This window comes from Maylandia zebra, linkage group LG13 (genome assembly GCF_041146795.1).
Source record: "Maylandia zebra isolate NMK-2024a linkage group LG13, Mzebra_GT3a, whole genome shotgun sequence".
Lineage (NCBI taxonomy): Eukaryota > Metazoa > Chordata > Actinopteri > Cichliformes > Cichlidae > Maylandia > Maylandia zebra.
Window position 1 is genome coordinate 22,608,257 of NC_135179.1, and position 21,198 is coordinate 22,629,454.

At 42.5% G+C, this 21,198-nt stretch overlaps 1 protein-coding gene across 4 annotated transcripts in view; it reads right to left on the bottom strand.

Moving 5' to 3' along the window:
• Window positions 1–5,682: 5,682 nt before the first annotated feature.
• Window positions 5,683–21,198, bottom strand: part of unc5b (unc-5 netrin receptor B) — a 53,162-nt gene continuing 37,646 nt past the window's right edge. For 2 of the 4 annotated variants that reach the window (XM_004556086.4, XM_076891801.1), the window contains exons 6-17: window positions 20,360–20,527; window positions 19,269–19,433; window positions 17,296–17,328; window positions 13,540–13,731; window positions 12,778–13,146; window positions 12,600–12,687; window positions 12,114–12,288; window positions 11,779–12,018; window positions 10,647–10,796; window positions 9,283–9,447; window positions 8,972–9,150; window positions 5,683–8,502 (exon numbers count right to left, since the gene is read on the bottom strand). In XM_004556086.4, the coding sequence (XP_004556143.1) occupies window positions 8,337–8,502; window positions 8,972–9,150; window positions 9,283–9,447; window positions 10,647–10,796; window positions 11,779–12,018; window positions 12,114–12,288; window positions 12,600–12,687; window positions 12,778–13,146; window positions 13,540–13,731; window positions 17,296–17,328; window positions 19,269–19,433; window positions 20,360–20,527 (2,090 nt within the window). In that variant the 3' untranslated portion in view covers window positions 5,683–8,336. The remainder of the gene's footprint in view (window positions 8,503–8,971; window positions 9,151–9,282; window positions 9,448–10,646; window positions 10,797–11,778; window positions 12,019–12,113; window positions 12,289–12,599; window positions 12,688–12,777; window positions 13,147–13,539; window positions 13,732–17,295; window positions 17,329–19,268; window positions 19,434–20,359; window positions 20,528–21,198) is intronic. The other 2 variants (XM_012920372.3, XM_012920373.4) reach the window with 2 other exon arrangements.

Genomic DNA, 21,198 nt, shown 5'->3' on the forward strand with positions numbered 1-21,198 from the left:
TGTACACTGTTTTGATGGTATATATGCATCAATCTATCAATCGTTTGTTGTAAGATTCAGATTATTATTTTTTAAAAGCTAGACATTTTAAATGAGAATAAGAAAGAAAAGTATTTCTTTGTGCCCCCCTCTCCCTGTTAATGCCCTACCTGGCCCCCTGGCAACACTTTGCTAGACCCGCCCCTGCACAGTTACCAGCTGTCAGCTACCTAAAAAAGGATCCTGGTGTTATTTGTCTCTCAGAAACAGTTCATAACTTCAACTCATTCATGTCACCTAAAAGGTAAACCTGTTTCTCCATCACCTGTTCAGCTCTGATGATTCAGTAAGGACATCTCCTGGTTTCATCTTCATGTTTCCCTCTCACCAGATAACCAAACCATATCATGACCAGCATCTTTTTTGCAGCTGTGGCTCCAGCAAACATCAGCTGATACTAGAAATTAATATTAAATAAATTCTAACAACAGCTGATCAAGCTTAAAAGTGCTGCTGTTGTTTAGCGCGACATCCGCTGGTTTCCTCTTTCGGCGCAAAGTGAGCGATAAACAAACAAGAGAGCCGATCAGCTGATCACTGATCAGTTTTCATGATTGAAGTAGAAACGGGAGAGGGAGGGGGAGAATGAGAGAAGAAGAGGCAGCTGTGCAGCAAAGACACAGAATAAATCCAGCTTTGTGCCTTTTCCATTGTAGCTGAATTACGGGACAAACTGTTCCTTTTCACCTCAATAAGAAACGCGTAATATTTTCTCTGAATACCAGACGGGATGGTTGGCAACTCTAATAACTTATGAACAAAATAAAGTTCAACATCATTAACTTCATAGCACCATCCAGCTGTATAGAAACTCCGTCATGCTAGCTAGCACGCAGTACGGAAAAAGTCAGCACAACGAAAATAAACTACACCTAAACTCGGTTTATATCTGACCCAGAGAGACTGCAGGTCATAACTTCTTACCTGAAGTTCAGTTCACACTTGGACCGGCGGCCGCCTCGGGTCTCTTTTCCTTCTGCGTCCCTTTTCCTTCATCCACCTGCTGCCTCCACCACTTTCTAATGTTACTGAATCTGTGGAAGCTCCACGATAGCCACCACATGAAGTAACGAGTAACGAGCCTATCTAAATCCCAGTAACGAGTAACGCGTTCCTGATTTTGGCATAATAACTAGTTACCGTGCTCGTTACCACAATAATAACGTAGTTACTGTAACGCGTTACTTAATAACGCGTTAGTCCCAACACTGTTTACTAATATAGACCAAAAAATATTTTAACAAGTGACCCAAAAACAGTTTTCTTTGCAGACAAATCCTTTACAAATATTTTAAATATGCATACTGCTATGAAACCTATACTGATGGGAATTATTTAAATTGGATTTGATCTAACAAATGTGTTTAGTTTCTGAGTTTTATATATATATATATATATATACAGTGGGGCAAAAAAGTATTTAGTCAGCCACCGATTGTGCAAGTTCCCCCACCTAAAATGATGACAGAGGTCAGTAATTTGCACCAGAGGTACACTTCAACTGTGAGACACAGAATGTGAAAAAAAAAATCCATGAATCCACATGGTAGGATTTGTAAAGAATTTATTCGTAAATCAGGGTGGAAAATAAGTATTTGGTCAATAACAAAAATACAACTCAATACTTTGTAACATAACCTTTGTTGGCAATAACAGAGGTCAAACGTTTACTATAGGTCTTTACCAGGTTTGCACACACAGTAGCTGGTATTTTGGCCCATTCCTCCATGCAGATCTTCTCGAGAGCAGTGATGTTTTGGGGCTGTCGCCGAGCAACACGGACTTTCAACTCCCGCCACAGATTTTCTATGGGGTTGAGGTCTGGAGACTGGCTAGGCCACTCCAGGACTTTCAAATGCTTCTTACGGAGCCACTCCTTTGTTGCCCGGGCGGTGTGTTTTGGATCATTGTCATGTTGGAAGACCCAGCCTCGTTTCATCTTCAAAGTTCTCACTGATGGAAGGAGGTTTTGGCTCAAAATCTCACGATACATGGCCCCATTCATTCTGTCCTTAACACGGATCAGTCGTCCTGTCCCCTTGGCAGAAAAACAGCCCCATAGCATGATGTTTCCACCCCCATGCTTCACAGTAGGTATGGTGTTCTTGGGATGCAACTCAGTATTCTTCGTCCTCCAAACACGACGAGTTGAGTTTATACCAAAAAGTTCTACTTTGGTTTCATCTGACCACATGACATTCTCCCAATCCTCTGCTGTATCATCCATGTGCTCTCTGGCAAACTTCAGACGGGCCTGGACATGCACTGGCTTCAGCAGCGGAACACGTCTGGCACTGCGGGATTTGATTCCCTGCCGTTGTAGTGTGTTACTGATGGTGACCTTTGTTACTTTGGTCCCAGCTCTCTGCAGGTCATTCACCAGGTCCCCCCGTGTGGTTCTGGGATCTTTGCTCACCGTTCTCATGATCATTTTGACCCCACGGGATGAGATCTTGTGTGGAGCCCCAGATCGAGGGAGATTATCAGTGGTCTTGTATGTCTTCCATTTTCTGATGATTGCTCCCACAGTTGATTTTTTCACACCAAGCTGCTTGCCTATTGTAGATTCACTCTTCCCAGTCTGGTGCAGGTCTACAATACTTTTCCTGGTGTCCTTCGAAAGCTCTTTGGTCTTGGCCATGGCGGAGTTTGGAGTCTGACTGTTTGAGGCTGTGGACAGGTGTCTTTTATACAGATGATGAGTTCAAACAGGTGCCATTCATACAGGTAACGAGTGGGGGACAGAAAAGCTTCTTACAGAAGACGTTACAGGTCTGTGAGAGCCAGAGATTTTCCTTGTTTGAGGTGACCAAATACTTATTTTCCACCCTAATTTACGAATAAATTCTTTACAAATCCTACCATGTGAATTCATGGATTTTTTTTTTCACATTCTGTGTCTCACAGTTGAAGTGTACCTCTGGTGCAAATTACTGACCTCTGTCATCATTTTAAGTGGGGGAACTTGCACAATCAGTGGCTGACTAAATACTTTTTTGCCCCACTGTATATAGAATACAGCCATGGTGAAAGAGTAATGCAGTGTAGTAATTGATTTGTGCCGCTTCTTTAATCAAACTAACAAATTATAATGTAATACAATATGTAGATTTCAGTTGTAAAGTCATCTTTCCTTGCTGACGTAAAAGTGTCAGTTATGTCTATATGTGACGGGAGTACAGTTTCAAACTTTTCTTGATATTGTTTTCTCTCTTGCAAAAAAGGAGTCATGTTAAATATTGTGGCTTTGTGCATATATCACATTTATCACTCCAATAAAATAAATGCATAAAAAATAATGCTTAAATCATTAGCCCATATTTGCCTGCAGAGGGCACTGTAGAACAACACATCCACAGGTCTCGTCGTGTACCTCTCTTGTATAGAACAATTCCAACACCTGTAAGAAGAAAAACACGAGCAAAACAGGGAGGAGAAGCAGCGATTTATTGAAACGTGCACAAACATAAATTATATAAAGAAAAACACACAGTAAGGTAGGCTTCTAACAAGTTTGAAAGTCAATATTTGGTGTGATCACCTTTATTCTTCAACACAGCCTGAAATCTTTTAGTAAAGCTTTTTTGTCATTTCTTTAAATAGTCGTCAGGAATAGTTCTTCCAGCTTCTTGAAGAATATTCAAAGCTCTTCTTAGTATGTTTGCTGCCTTTTGTTTTGTTCCCTGTGAAGATGATCCTACACTGCTTCAACATTTTTTATGTTCAGGCTCCAATCCATGACTGATAGTGTTCCACTGTGCGTTTTTCCGTCCAGGTATTCTTTCACTGTACCGGCATTCTATTTGGGATCACTGTCATACTATAAAAATGAATCCACAGTCAATCAGATGCTTTATAGACAGTATCACGTGATGGATCAAAATCTTTTCTGCGTTCATAATTCCATGACTTTTAACAAGATCCACAACACCACTGGTGGAAATGTAGCCTCCACTCTGTTTTACAGATGGCTTTAGATACTCTGTTGTACTTGTCTCCTGACCTTTTCCATACATATTGATAATAACTTGAGCGGTTACCACAGACTTTTAGCACAGTTCTTGTGTAATTTGTCATACCTCAGTCTTTTTCTTGACAGCCACCCATCCACTGAGACCATTTCTGATGAAGCTTTAGTGACCAGTAGATGGATCAACTGAGTGCCAGATACATCTCTGTATCCTGCATCAGGTCTTTGCCGGATCTTTTTTGATATGTATTCAGTTCATTACTTTCAGATACTATTCATCTGCTGTAGAGAATGTTTATTTGTTTTGTTTAGATTTTTTTTTGTCTTCCACTTGTTCAGTTCCCTTAAATTCTTTTAAGGACACAGCGCACACCATGCTCAGATATGGCGAGGCTTAACAAATGAAACCAAAACATTACCGTATGGGTTGCAAATGAGTGAAAAAGCAGCTGATGTTACACAGCCTGTTGCTCAAGATCACTTTAACTTTACTTTAAAAATGACAAGAAAGTCTGGCTCCTTGGAAGCAAAATAAAAATAAATGATGGAGGGCTGGCTCAAGACTTTCGCACATTACTATAGAGCTCAGTTTGATCTTTTACTAGGGTGAACCAGTAAAGCAACTGTAACCTAGTTATGATGACCCCCCTCCCCCAAACCCCCATTACTCTTTATTCATTCAGCCTGCTGTCATTACACGAGCATTACAGAGCACAGACACAAAAGCTTCACATCTACAGTGTTTTGGGAACTAACCCATAAACACTCACCAGAATTTAAAAATAATAACTTTCCATAGAGTTCAGGGACAGAGTAGTAGCGCTGGCATCACCACACCAGGAATAGCAGTGTATTTTATTGGGAAACCTGAATTATTAATGGCTTCACAGTGGGCTGGACTGGAACCACTGACAGGCTAGTTCTGGGTGCATGTTTCACACCAGCGCCTGAAGTGCTCTTCATATGGTCACACACTTATTTAAAATGCTGTAGGCTCAGCGATGACTGTTATCATGCGAAAAAGGAGAAAATTATGTTTAGTTAATGCTGCATGTTCTCATTTTCTTTTCTTTAAAATACAAAAACATCCTGTGCAGGGCTGAAGCTACAGTCAGCTTTTATACCAGCATTTTATACACTATACAAGGTTCAGTTATCTCACGCACTGTCAGCCACCAATGAAACAGGTGCAAAGTGTTGTCTATCTTACAGCAACGCACGCTCCATATAGAGATGACACAATATTTTCTCGATATGAGAGCCTCATCTGATCATTTCCCACTCATTGCCCAGTCATAAAGGAAAACTGAGGTTAGAATCCTCAATCTAAACACCCAAGGCAGTCTTTAAAGGCCACTATCAGTACCTCCAAGACCATGTTAATGTGAAGACCAGACGGCCTGCCAGTTAAAAGCTTTTAAAGCTAAATGGACCTAAAGGGAATTTTCCAGTGAAGTGTGAGGTAAAGAGGGACAGGTTGAGCAGCTCTGCATTTTCTGTGAAAATGGGTATAATTGACAAAACCACAGATGCCATTTAACTGTAATTCTGTCCTTCAGTGCTAAGTACTAAGCGCTGAAGAAGCTCGCAATTAGCTCTATGCATTATTTGAGATATGGCAGTGCAATAGCAGGCTTTAGTGCAATAAAGAGCAAAACACAAACACACAGCTGTTAAACTAAGAAATATAATTTATTGCATAAAAATTATATTTAGTTACAGGTAAGAAGGCTAGACATTTATTTACAATTAGTACTTTACAGAGATGAAATCATGTCACTGAATCCATTTAGTTTTAGTTTTTTTTAGTTTTGTTTTTGGGTGTTTTTTGTAAAAATGTCTGTCTTCTTGAACAAAGGGTAGTTTTTTTCTCTCTTTGACGGGAGCACGTTTTGAATCCAGTACAGCTCCAGCATAAATTATCCAGAGATATGGCCAAAGATCCAGCAGACACTCAAAAAATCTGGACAAATAAACACTGTACTCTACAGCTAGTCAGTCTCTGTAACAAGACTTGTGGAAAGAAAAAAAGTCCTGCAGTGTTCAGGGATCCAAAGTACTGAACAGATTGTGTCCAGGTATTTTTCCTCAGGGCAAAGACCTGCAGGGCACGAGGTCATCATGTCAGTCGCTGTGCCACTTTGTTTTCCCACGTGTGCTTTTTTGTTTTAAGGTAGCAGCTTTCTTGGTCAGTGATCCAATTGTTCTCCGGATGGAGAATCCCCACACAGACTAGCATCACCGAAAAAATGTTAAAACTACTCCTAAACCAATTTAGGATACAAAATCAAAACCCTGTCAATGTCCTGATCTGAAAAAATAGAATCTTACTCTTCCAGGAAACAAAAGAAGTCAAAACGCTTCACTTTTTCTTATGTACTTGCATAGCACTTACAAAGAGAAATGACAGATCTTAAGAATGTGCACATACTGTACGCGCACACCCACCTGCCCACACACATCCACTCTCACATACACACACACATATGCGCACACACACGGTTCATTCACACAAAACAGTGACATGACTCACTGCTGAGGAGGAGGGATACTGCCTGTGTTTTGGTTCTTGTGGTTGTTTTAAGATATGAACACTTTTTTTGCTTAGAGGGATAAAAAAGACTCAATAACACAGAACTTAGGCAAAGATAATGTTACAGACGAAAGCATTTAAGCTGACGGAACAATAGTGACAATGCAAACAGATTGAGGACCCTGACCACAAAGCAGGCAGATTAAAAGAGTTGAGAGAAGGGAGGCAGAATGAGCTACAGGGCGATGCATGGACATATGGACATATAGATAAGTGGGGGACAGAGAACAGATTGAGGTAAGTTTCACGGTCCCCTTGCTGCCCATTTGATTCAAAGCAGGGCTATTCTATCCTACAATCATGTGTGATCTCGGGAAATGGCCTTCAATTACAGCAAAGCCTCCAAATTACAGCGTGCAGCAAATTCATCAGGACACTTGACCCCCCGTCCAATCATGTCTTACAGATTATATTTTACATTTTTTGAATTGATGCACAAGATTTAAAAAACAAACAACCCAGAAATAAACATAGTTTTGTTATTCACAAGAGAGACATCCACTGTGTCCTAACTCTCCAATTTTGGCGTGCTCTACTAGGATCAAAAAAATAATACACAGCAGATCAGTAGCCTAAACAAGCACAAATGTTAAAACAGGCTCTACATGATCGTAACACCAGTGACAGTAAAAGGAAAAGAAACAGAAAACAAAGAATCCACAAATCTGGACAATAAATGAAAGCGTTCCCCAAAGGAAACTTTGTTTTTGTTGATGTTTTTTTAAGGGATGACCAGAAAGCTCTCCTGCAGTTTATTCTCAAAAGATTGAAGTGTGGCAGAGCGTAAGAGGAATGCAAGGAGAGATGAAAGAGAAACACCCCTGTGAGTCGGAATGATATGCCAAGGCTTTGAGGCGTTTGTTGGTATAAAGAGTCAGTCTAGTTATTCGCCAATTCTGAAGCAAACTTCAAAAATTCGCACTTCTACAACATAGGAGAGGCAGCTTTTTTTTTTACGCCCAAAAAATTCGAACCTTGAGGGTTCGATCGTTACACGATTTGTCATCAGTCGAAGCAGTTAGATGAGAAATCCTAGCCTGCCTGCTTCAGAGCCGATTAATGACTGCTCTGCCTGTGTGTGTGTTGGAGTGTGTGCAGTCTGGGGAGGCTGGAGGCAGGTCGGTGCTGCCTGTCCTTCAGCGCACACATGGCGATGACAATGAAGAAACAAAAGTCCTCTGCCATGAGGTGAGGGTGTTCTTAAATCATGCACTTTCATGCTGCTACTGAAACACAGGCCATCCCGCGTTAGCGTTTGTGTCGTTGTGCGTGCTTCAGCGTGCTGAATACATGAACGTTTCCATTTTTTCCCAAAGCACTCATATTTATATATACAAGCATGGAGCCATTTTCAACATTCAAAGGCAGTCAACACCATGTCTGACAGACAACTTTAGAGCCACTTTATGCCTTGGTACCCTCGGATAGTTTTTTTTTTATACCTCGCAGATGCAACGTTGCTTTGGAGGGCTCAAGCCGAATCGAGTTAGCAGGTGGATGGCACGCATGGGAATATGTTATGGTGGCCATGGAGCTACAGTGGCTGATCTTCTCAGGGCCAGTGAAAAGGGAAATGAGGCAGAGGTAATAAAGTTTATGTGAAGCAACCAAAATGCTCTGTGGGTTTATGATTTGCGCTGGCGTGTGTGCATATTCATTCATAGGCAGGTATTTTCATTGCGGTGGTGGTGAGAGAGGAAAAAAAAAAGTCTTGCTCTCTTGTTTCTTGACCAATCAACAATCCCCATCAGTTGTCATGACAACTAGCACCTCACTTTTGCCCATCTCCTCCAGTGCGGTCGCCAGAGAGACCAAGTCTGCGTCACCTTGGTGACATGCTTCCCATAAGTCCAGCAGAACACCTGTGGGGCTGGGCTTTGTGGCAAAGTAGTTCAAATACCTGGATGAAGGAAAGAAGGCGCAAGTCGTGAGAAGAAAAAGGAGAGAGCAAAAACAGTCCTTCATCACTGATTATCTTTTTCTTTTTTCTTTTTTTGGTCATTACTGGATGTTGCACATACTGGAGGAAAAACCTCTGACACTCCAATACTGATACCCAGCTAAGCATCATATTTCAAAGGCATGGTTAGATAATTAGCAAGATGGATTTTTGTAACATTATATAACACGCATGACTGAATCATATTTTTTAACTTAATATTCAAGCCCAGCTTTTGAGATTCTAATCAGTATGGGCAGATATAACATGACTTTTCATAGTCGTCTGTCTAAATTTAATTCACTTAAACCCAATTCTAAACTGACCTCTGAGGCCTCTTTAAATCATCTCATATCAGACAATGATGAACACTGCAGCTCCTACAGTCGTTTCAGAATGCAACTCAAGTAACAAACGTGCTTTATCTGACCTGTCAAAGCCCAGACTGTGAGCCAGTAGCCTCCAGTCACATCCTCGAGCGCTGGGTGCATCCAAACTGGCGCAGATTTTCTGGCGGATGGAGTCAGGCAAGCGAAAGGCATAAGGTCCCACTTGAGAGGAAGGTAGGCACGTTCCTCCTGAGGGGAGGGGCGAGTGCGGAGGTAAAGTCTGGAAGAACAGAGGCGTCGAGAAGCACTGAGACCAACCTTTGTATTGATTGGAGTAACTGTGCAGCTGCATTGCAGCGTTATCTGTGTGTGCGCGTGTGTGCGCAAGCATTTTCTCAGACGTCACCATTACCTCCTGGATGTCAGTGTGCAGCTGGAATATCTGTCCCTCCCCTTCCACCTGCCGGACGCAGATCTTACAGGTGAGCTGCGACACAGCCAGGCTGCCTCTCTCCAGGCTGAAGGTGCAATGCAGGGGTCTCTGACTGCCACTCCAAATGTGATAAAACGGTATCTCCTGTCACACAGACAAAAGTGGTAAACAGGAAAAGCCAGGAAAAAAAAGGCTCTCTACCACTGTGATTAAAGCGACCTCTTCCCGAGCAGCACAATCTGGGATCATCTAGAATGCAGTTTCCATTAAAGGTCTGTGCAGTATGCTTTATTTTGATAGTGGGTGTTTCCACCAACTGGGTCTCTGTGCGTTGGAGGATAATTTATTTCTAAATCGCACTGTCCATAAATTAGAAGCGCTATCAGATTTTCTGTTTGTTTATTCAGAAACGGTTCAGACTGCAATCTTCCTGCGAAAAGAATGCAGGAGAGACTTTGAGTGTTTACAGCAGTCAAGTATGCTATAACATTTGTAAAATAGCCCTCTTATTGAAATGAAGCAAGATTACTGTTTAAGCTTGTGTAGTACTGCTCATTATGACAAATTAAAGGAAAAGCCTGAGCACCCCAGTGAGTTGATCTGGTTGTTTTGTTTAGCTGTGGGAGGCATTTTGCTGGTATAATTTTGCAGGCTACTGCACAGTATAAAGTTGGCATGAGCGATCAGCTTCATCCTTAAATGAAACCTTTCTATCCTGGTGGGAGTGGTCGGTCTGTGGATGACAATGTCCCCATCCTTATGGCATGAAAATGTTTAAATTATATGCCATGGTCATCACTATCATCAGAGCTCAAGCCAACTGAACACCTATGGGAGATTTTGGACTGAGGTTTTAGACAGGTCTCGCCGCCACCATGATTAAAACCCTAAATGAGGGAATATCTTTTTAAAAAACACTGTTTAATCACTTCAGTAGACTGCCAGAGACTTTTTAGAGCCAGTGCTCAGCTGCCCTGCAATTTAAAAAGACACCTTAATTTGTCACTGGTCTGTATCAGCTTTTTTAAAGCTTCTGTGTTCTGTTCTCTTCTATTCACGTGCCGCCAGACTGGACTGATGGAAGAAACAAGTCATTTCACAAAGAACATGAGTGTGGTGGTGTTTCACTTAAAACCACAATCATGAAATGTCAAAAACAGTTTAGGTCTGTGACATCAAAAACCTAAATGCTGCAAATCTGCAATGCCTAATGATGTTGATGTGATAAGGTTATTTAGAAATCTGGTGAATATCAGTTGGACTTCAGGCATACATATAATGCATATTATGTATATATATATATATATGCATATATCTATAACGAGTCTGCTGCATTATGTCACCTGGTACTTGGCCAGAAGTTTGCTTCTCCAGTAAGTGTGGGGAATGTCGTGGATGGATAGTCGCAGATTGTGGTAGCTATCTTTGAAGAGCAGCGGCTTGGGATCTTCCAGCAAAACTCCACCCAGACTCCTCTCCAAATCCAGCACCTCCTGCATAGAAAGCCATAGAAGACGGGCTTAGGGCTTTATTTATTTGGTTTTAGCGCGGGCTCATCCCCTCGCATTGCAAGATCATGCTTTCAAAAGATGCCTAATTAAAATGTGTCCAAATGGAAATGCTCTGAGCTAACAGTTTAAAAGCTGTTTGAACTTTTCCAGCCAGAAATCATGCAGCGGGATGCCAATATACTGCACACAGCGCACTCGTGTTTACTATCCTGGCTGGTCTGAGAGAGGAAAAATATTTTTCCACTGAATCGAACACTCACTTTGTGTTTGGTATAGTTTTTGTATTTTGCTCTACTATTTTGAGCCGTTGCTTCCTGCGGGACATGAAAACTCAATGTATTGCACCAAATTTAATTTGGAGAAATGAGATGGATCTGCAGAGTTGAAAGGGGATGGTACTCCTCTATCGCCCAGAACCACTATGGAAATAAGTTATATTAACTTTTAATGTTTTTATTCCGTGACATGCTTCAATATAATACACCTTGTCTATGTTATTTTCTATTTATAGTTCATTTAATTTTATTTCTTGCTATGCTTTTTGGTTTTGCATGTCCAAGTCTTATGCAGGATCTTTTGTGTTACATTATTTTTTGCTTCGCATGTCTTCAGAGTCGTGTTATATCTCTCTTTAGTGACATAATCAACTCAAACAAGGGTATTTTTCAGCTTATCTGATGAGTATTTATTTATTTTTAAGTTTACACACCTTTGGAAGTCCCACTGTATATGTGTATGGGTACCATGTTTTGCTAAGGAAATAAAAAACGTGGAATAAATAAGACCTAATTAATTTTGGAATGTTTTCGAGTATAGGAAAATGCTTCGGGAGAGCAGAAAGACAAATGAATAGAAAGCAACAGAGACAGGAAATCGCAGGCAAGCAACAGGGTGAACAGCTTAAAGTGCACGTGAGGAGACAGTAATATAAACCCACACAGATGCATAAACATGAGCGCAGCACCTTGAGTGCATGTGGGGTGTCATGGATACAGTAGATCCGGAGGCTGTAATCCAGGGAGAGGCATGGTGCGCGGGGGGCGAAGAGAGCCAGCTGCAGGCGCTTGCAGGCAGGCTGTGGAGGGCACGACTGGCCCACAAGGCCGTATGTTCCTAGCTGCTCCATGAGAACGTGACAGCACTCCTCCTCCAGCTGCAGGTAGCATGGGGACGACAAAGTCTCCTCCCCTACAGTCAGCACCTCCTGAACAGGGATAAAAGGAGCAATCAGTGACACAAAAAAAGAGCAAAAAAAAGGGAAGGCATTCATCATTTGATACCAGCGTGAGGCTCTCTCACCTCCCATGCTCCTTGATGCGTTTGCGTTTTCAGTGTGAGAGTCCAGTCAGGTGTTGGCGTGTCTAGTTGGGCACAGTGTGGCAAAGTAAGGGCAACGGGGCGATTCAGCAGCATACCAGATGGACCACAGCTCACCACAGGACTGAGTACAGTCTGACTGCCCTCAGAGGGTAACCTGTAGATATCACACACATGCACACGCTTCATTTTTAAAAGAAAATGGCAGATATGTTTGGAACATCCTAACTTAAATCACCAGGAACTACCCGCCGTGGTGAACCCTTACGAATAAGGGAGCAGCTGAAAGTAGCTTCTTCAATTTTAAGTTAAAGGCTGGGACAAGTTGTTGATATTTTTATGCTCAGAAGTGGAAGCGAGTCTTGCAACGGAAAGTTTTCTGATTGAGGTGAGACTAAGGTCTATTCTGCCTTCTATGGGTGAAACAGATAAGAGAAATAAAGAATTAAAGAACTAAGGGGCACTCACGTTGTTTTGTCCCACTTGTTGATGATGAGGTACATTTCATAGAACTTCCCCTGGGGGATTGTGCCAGGGGGGACCAGCAAACTTACACCTAAAAAAGAGAAGGGGGTCATGACTTATCTTGTCTTCAATGCATCTAAAGGTGTCTTTAGTTATCACTAGCTACAAATCAGCTTTGTACCTGTATTGGGAATAGTGAGGCGTCCTCCTAGATTTCCAAGCGTGGCGCTTGTACTCAACCCAGCCTCTCTGGATAGCGTGTGGGTGTGATACTCTCGCTCTCTGCCCACGGTACCCACCGACTTTAAGCTGAGGATCTCTCCGTCACCTGAGCTTATGTCATTGGGAAGCTCCAGGGAAGAAAGCGTGGAGGAGTTATACACCTTGATTTTCAGGCTGGGCAGGGGGTCCAGCAACGGAGAGGTGGTCATGGGGATTTTGTGGGGGCTGTCGTTGACCCCTTGTTGGAGGGAGAAGAGCGGCCCACGGAAAGCCCCCGCTGTGGCTGTCAGATCTGGAGGAGCTGAGGGATGTAGAGGGTGAGGGTTATCTGTGGGTACGGGAGAAGAGAGGAGCTTATCACTAGAAATGACACGAGCAGGGCTGAGAGAGCCGAAAGTGACGCCAGTGGAATGGATTAATGTTGCTAATTAATATTTGATGGCAAGAGCAAGAGAAAGGACACCATGACGAATGTTTAAAATGTAAAAAATGTAACGCAGTAAAGAATGGAGAGCTGACTGAGAGGAGATAATGGTATAAGAGAATTAATTTATGGGATGATATAAATAGCAACGCGATGATAAAAATGAGCAGGGACAGTGTTTCTATGAAAATAAGAAAAACACGAGAATAGCTGTGGGGAAAAAAGGAATAATGCAAAAAAAAATTGAGTGCAAATACCTGCCGACTTACGCGAGTGTGCATGCGTGTGCAAACTCACCCTGTCTGGGAGGTTTGTAGTTGCCAGGGTGGAACGCGGTGGTGAGAGCTGATGAAGAATCGGTGATGTCTCCGTGGAGATGTCGGCATCTGCGGCGGTATGCGAGCACTCCCACGCACAGTGCCATTATTACGCTCAGCGGCAGGGCCACGAGAACCGTGTAGACTGCTACACCCATACCTGGAGCCAGGGCTGAAAGAGGGACAGAAAGCCAAAACATCATCAAGAGACTCAGATGAAAACACACATTTACATCTGCAAGGGAAAACCATGAGGGAAGGAAGCATAATGTATGGCATATCATCTGATTTACTACATGCTGTAGAGTAAGCAGAATAAATTAGTCATGGAAGTCTAAGTTAGTGCTGAAAGCATTTGCTGATTAATTCATTAGTTCATCATCAGACTAAAAACAGAGTCCTGAACATAAAAAATATATTTTAAAAAATCTTTTTTTTTTTCTTATATAGCTGTAAATCCAATTTGTTGGGGGTCAATGTATTGAGTGGGGTAAAAATAACTTTCCTAGAACTCAGGAAATGACCTCTAATTAGTAATTAGTAACATCTGTTATTAATAAAAAAAAAAAATCAGATTTATCTGTGTTAAAATAAATCAATTTGTGTTTTCAGCCTTTTTAGATCAGGGCTGGCATAGCTGCTCACTTTTGTAGGTACGGCTGTTCAACTGTTCTTTAATGCAAATATTTAATCAGCCAATCACATGGCAGCCACTCATTGCATTTAGGCCTGTGGACATGGTGAAGATGACCTGGTGAAGTTCAAACTGAGCCTCAGAATGGGGAAAAAAGGTGATTTAAGTGACTTTGAATGTGGTATTGTTGTTGACGCCAGAGGTCAGAGGAGAAGGGTCAGGCTGCTTTGAGCTGATAGGAAGGCAACGCTACTCAAGTATCCACTTATTTCAACCAAAATTTGCAGAAGAGCATCTCTGAACAACACGATGAATCTTGAAGCAGATGAGCTACAGCAACAGAAAACCACGCTGATACCACTCCAACAAATAACTGAGGTTACAATTCACACAGGCTCACCAACATTGGGCAATAGAAGACTGAAAAAACATTGCCTAGTCTGATGAGTCTCAGCATGGATCCATGCTGCCTGCATCAGTGGTTTAGGCTGCTGATGGTGGTGTAATGGTGAGGAGGAGATTTTCTTGGGACACTTTTGGGGCCCTTAGTAACAACTGAGCATTTTTTAAACACCACAGCCAACTTGAGTATTGTTGCTGACCATGTCTATCTCTCTGTGACCACAATATATATCTCAATATTGAACAGATCTCAGATCTGGTGACAGATCCAGTATAGCTCCTTTGGGATGTGGAGGAACGGGAGATTCACATCATGGATGTGCAGCCAATCTTGTTTAATCTATGCAACGAAGAATTAAAGCAGTTCTGAAGGCAGAAAGGTGTCTAAACTGTTATTAGTAAGGTGTACCTACTAAAGTGGCTGTTAATGAGTTTAGCTAGTTCGTTTCATTTCTCTTTAAAACAGCACTGGCACAAATAGCAGACCGACTCAACGCTCTAGTTGCTGCACTTGAATGACCTCCCCAGCATGATTATGATGTAACAGATGGGGCACAAAATACTCAGCCCGCATACCACATGGGCTAAAGTCCTAAGCAGCAAAGGCTTGAGCGCTACTACCCGACAGGACCCCTACTGCATGCTATTGCATTTACCCGCTCCCCCTCCCCGTCTATCTCAATTTGCACCGTCAAATCAATTGCCCCCAACCCCTAAAAACCACCTCCTCCCTTAAAAATGGCTCTTAAACATGCTATAAAGCTTCACAGAAAGCTGATTAAAGGGTATATCGACTAGAGTTACGGTCATTTTAGTGCTCGCCGTACTATTACAGCTCAACATAAACATGTTGTCCAGGAAACTGAAAGAGATCAATTAATATTGAAAAGCTTCAAAGAGAAAATACTCCACTGATCTGATATATTAAATCACCATACAGGCCATTATGTGACCAGTAATTGCATTGTCTTTTCAATGATATGATAAAATTGACTGTTTCTGCAGTCTGAGACTTTAATCCCCTGTTATAGTGTTACTTTCCATAAAAAAGATAACAGTGAGCTGCATGCAGTAAGCAGAGGAAAAGAGAGCCCCGTTATCTGAGCATATGCAGATACTCTGAGTATCATTGGTATCAGGGGAGAAAAAGATGGATTTATTCATACCTAGAAAATCAGGCAGCTTAAGCCTCGTAGCTTTCGCTGAAACTTAGAAATGAATTTTTACACGGAGCAAAGCCCGTGGATTTTCTTGCCCATCTGTTCCACTGGAAGTGCATTAAAAATGATGATGATTATGAGGAATGGGCCCAATAATTCTTGTGGCTTTGGAGTACTTGTGGACACTTTGTTGTTTTTAAAGACATACTTTACGATTGCTTCACTCTGGTCTGCCTGTCACTATGCACCATGTAGTCAGTTTAAATATAGAAATCATCCCTGAAAGGCCCATTAATAAACAGCTCCTCCAGGGGGTGTTTGGCCCTAACTTCACCTGTTCCCCACCGAGCTCCCTCCCAAGTCTCTGGCTGGGTGATTGGTTGTGACTGGTCAGCAGGCTCGCCACAGCCAGACCCAAACCAGACACGTGAGGGAGTCGCGCCACAGTAGCAAAGAAGAGAAGACAAGGAGCAAAGTTGGCGGGAGACGAAGAGGAGCAAAAAAAAAAAAAAGGAGAGGGAGAAGGAGTAGACGGCCTAGATAGACTCACAGGAGGAGAGAGAGCTAGATGAGAGGCAATTTGGCAAAAGGGACAGGAAGAAGTTAGATAAGGTTGTGATTTGTAGAGAGGACAGAGGGATTATAAGTGTGTTGAGGAGGGGAGAGGAGATAAGGATAGCAGTGCTTTAGGAAAGAAGACAACCAAAGACACTACAGAGCAGCGGTTAGAGCTGAAGAGAGGGTGGAGGATAAGAAAGCCGGAGGCAGGCAGGCTGTGGAAGAGGAGAGCTCCCATGCTCACGTGGCGCGATTGAACCGAATCGGACAGCCGTCCACACTTATTACCAGAAACGGAACAATAGCGAATTAGGTGCATTACTAAGGCTGCTCTCCCCTGAGTCCACATCACATTGAGCTGGAGGAATTACCATCACTTCAAATGTAAACTATATCACAGATTAACTGAGAGTCAGACAGAAATCAAGGGCTTTTCTCCTGCGAGCGCTGTGCTTCTACCACACAGCCTATGGATCAAGGAGTCTCAGCTTAGAGGCATGTCATTTTGCTCACTCCATAACAGAGTTGTCATGACGGAGTAGCTCTCGCTAAACCATTCTGGGCAGTATGTGTAATTACACCAGCATTTTGTAATCAGATACTGCTTTTTCTCCCCCCCCCCCCCCCCCCCCCCCTTTACAATCACAATAAGCTTCTGTACAAAAGATGAGACATGCTAGGACTGAGTCAGCTCTGAAACCAATGTTACACTTAGTCAACACACTAGACAAGCGTGGATAACAACACTCATAAGCAGGCTGGACAAGAAGGTGAGGCGTGTCTACGCTGAGCGTGATGCAAGCTGACATAAAAGCACAGACAGACAGGCAACACAAAAAGCTGCACGCATTCAGCCCCACGTGCTAACGCAAGGTGTTAGGAGTCCTAACCTGCGTGAGCAGAGAGACACACGACACACACAACGCAAAAGGCAAGCGGCGTGAAGCGGTGACAGAGCAAAGTCATGGGAAGGTGGACTTACGATGGCTTGTATGTTCAATAGAAATCTTTTTATCTGTTTGAACAGGAGAAAAAAAAACCAAAAAAAAAAAACATAATGTAAAAAATGGGTGGACTGGTTTGTTATGCAAATGAAAGATGCAATAACATAATACAAAGCCAAAACAGGAACGTAAACAATAGCTCAATCTGTGAACATAAAATGCATACTACAGGCAAGAAATGATAAATTCATATTAAACAAACAAACAAACCTCTTCTAGAAATGTGCGAAAATGTGAGATAAATTTCAGCATAACTGTTTATTTGTGGCATGAGGAAAAATAACACTCTGAATAATATCAGTATCATATGGATGAGGCTGCTTCAGAAAATGAACCAGGACTCTGGCGGTTGTGTGGTACATGACTGACACCAAGTAGACTGAAACCTGAATGTTATCCTCTTCATCCTATGAGGACAAAAAAACATCTCCGCTGACGGGAACAATCATTCCTACGATAACACCGGCGTGAATCATCACCAAGTGGTTTGAGGAAATATGGAAACCATCTTTCAGGATTGTGTCGCTGACTAGATCTCAAATCAAATAAGCGTCTCTCCGTGGCATCATCAGAACGCACAAATGGCTTCCCCAGATGCTGCCATTTGTCCAATTGCAATTAGAATCTACCAGGATGCGATGAAGATGAGGGTTTGCGGTGTCTCAGAGCATTTGCACATTTACGACTCGGGGTATTTAGCCGATCCTCGGAGGGATTAACATTGCGTGAGCTAAAGAGTCTGATTTCTGATTAAAGCGTGCGAGGGATGCAAAGAGCTCTAATATCATCAGGTGTGTTTGTGTTTGTGACCACGGGATAGTCATACATGATGTGCTGGGAACATGAATAAGTCAGTCAGTAACTTGTAGTTTGCAGACTGACACATTTACAGATTTTCGACAGCACAGTGCTTCTCATCCTCGCTCCCTGTCAGAGCCACTCGAGTGCTCGTTTTTTCCCCCGATGGCCTCCTTAGAACGCCGGCTACGTGCAGCCGGATCGGACAGCAGCGTATTCCGTCTAAAGTGGGTGCTCTGTGGAAGCTTGTTTATGGCAGGACTCGCATGTGTGTGTGTGGCTGACACGGCTGACGCTCAGCATTGGTTTGAGCGTGCATATGATCCCCCCTGCGACACACACACCTTCTGCAACCCAGCTGCACGTGCATTTAGAAGGTTTGTCTCTGCATACTTGGGCGTGTTTGCATCTCTGTGTGTGTGTCTTTTAAGCGTGTGCTTGAATGTATTTCTCTCGCCCTGCCTTTTGTGGATGTGCATCTCTAAGATTCTAATGCGCTGTCAGCTGGATTCCTCCCAGCTCATCACGGGCTGCACATTGGGTGTCAGCGCGAGTCTGACTCACTCTCATATGCTCTTCCCTGTGCTAATTTTTCGACTTGGCTGTGTCATGCTCGCTTCCCACTCCACGCACATCTTTCACTTTCCCCCCCCCCTCTCTCTCCATCTGTGGTTCTTTAGATGTGGATCAGTTGCCTGCTCTCCTTGTGAACCTGAATTTTTCCTCCTGAAACATCTGTCTGCGATTTCCCTCTCTCTCTCCCCCCCCCCCCCCCCCCCTTTTTTTTTTTATATCTCTCACCATGTTGCAGTGGCTCAACGCCTCGGGAATACAGTTTCTTACCAAATAGCTTTGAAATATAATATGTCTTATAAAAGTGTGAGCAAAGAAATCCGCGCCTGCGAGATCAATTCAACAACCACCTGAAGGAGAAATTATGCTGTTAGGGAAATGACCCCTATGGATACATCAATAACACCATCTTCTATCAACTATAAGCATCAGTGAGTGAATTCAACAGATGGTGGTCTCTATTAAAAGGCAGGGGAGAGTATTAGGTTACATTACATACATGAAGAAATACATATACATAAGCCAAATATTTACCCAGCTTTGATGTTTAACATCCAGTTCCAACATATTGGACACTTACTTCTTGCACATAACCCCTCAGTGCAGTTCTTGCTCTCCATCATGCTGCCACTGCAGTGCTTTCCTCCATTTATGGGTGGGGGGGCTTGACACTCTCGGCTGCGCCAGTGGGTGCACTCTGTCCCACAGGCGGACCACTTTGCCCACTCAGTCCATCCTCCATCCACTGGAATGAAAACAGAGATGTGAGTCACTTTACAGTAAGCCAACAGCAAAACAGTTTAATCGCTTCGGGTAAAGGGGAGTTGGGCATGCTGTTATAATGCAGTCTGATGCATATGTAATGGCTCGAAGTGCATAATTTAACAATTTTGCACAAAAAAAAACAACAACATTCTGTGCTTTGGAGTTAGGGTGGTCTAGACAGGATGTTATGTGACTGTACAACATTGCACTGTGTTCCCAGTGCAGGCACCTCTTTACAGTGAAGCCACGGCTTTCGTAAGAGCAAACACTCCTCTGTGCTCTTTGGGAAAAGTTATGATGGAGTAAACAGTCGTCTGGTTTTCTCTAACATGGACCACAACCTCAAATATGATCAGACAATGTTTATTGAAATTGAATGGTGAATGGAGAAAGCAAAGATCTAGTAGGCCTGGTGTCTAATCAGGTACTTAGACTCGATTGCATTAATCAGGCATCCAGAAACACTGGGAGGATTTCTTTAAATCATGATTTGTCTTTCAATGAGCATCTTAAACAAATGTTACGGTCTGCTTTCTTGCATTTGCACAATATCTCTAAAATTAGAAACGTCCTGTCTCAGAGTGATGCTGAAAAACTAGTTCAATTCAATAATTCATCTAATTTATTATTGTCAGGCCACTTTAAATGCTCCCTGAAAAGAGCTTTTTTCTCCAATACTGGCTTCTCTTAACTGTTAAATCCTGAATGGACATTAAATCCTTCTCCTCAGATACAAGGTCTCGATGAATCAGGCCCTATCTTATCTTAAATACCTCATAGTACCGTATCACCTCAATAGAGCACTTTCAGATAAATTATCTCCAGCTGAGGAACAAAACTGGCAGCTGTTTGTTTACTTAAAATCTGAACATTTTAGAAATCAACAAATGAGTATCTGGTCTTCACCTGGGCATAGCGTGGTGCAAGTTACTCTCTGTACCGGCGGGCCCTCACAGAAGGCTCCTCCGTTCAAAGGGGCCGGATTGGTGCAACTGCGTGTCCGACGCTGCCAGCCACGCCCACAGCGAGCGTTGCACTCCGACCACTCCGTCCAAGAAGACCAACCTCCGCTCACTGAGACGCACAAAATGAGACAAAGTGAGCAAGTCTGAAAGTTAATACGTGGATGATTTTTAACATTCATGACAATCACTTTATCAACTCTTGCTATTATATTTAACATACATATCAGTGAGTGATGGCCAGGATCACCTCCTGAGGTATATTTACTGAAATCTGTCTACCACACTTACACCAATCAGGTGCAACATTAAAACAACATGCTTGATATTGTGTAGGGCCCTGATAGGAGATTTGATTTTTCAAAGCAGTGCATTGGCAGTGGATGCTTGGGATCATGTTGCTTGTAGGGTAAAGCTGTGCTTTTGGTGCATGATGTGGGTGCGATTTAAGTATTTCTTGTGTGCATCGTTCACTCTCCTGGTGGGAAGAGGCTGCTGCAGTTGCAGAAAGTGGAGTTGCTTGGTCTACAGTAATGTTGGTAATAATATTCTAATAATCATAAAAGTAAAAATAATTTAAACTCGTCCAAAGATCAAAGGTTTACTAGCAGAACTTTAAATTTGTTTTAGTGGTTTAACTGCTAATATACATCTACTGAAAAAATTCTACCATTAATTAAGTTTACTGAGTATTAAAGATTTACACAAGAGGGGCTAAAATTACAATTCATTGTTTTTTTCAGTCAGTTATTGCTCAGCATATTGAATCACTAAACCAAAGAA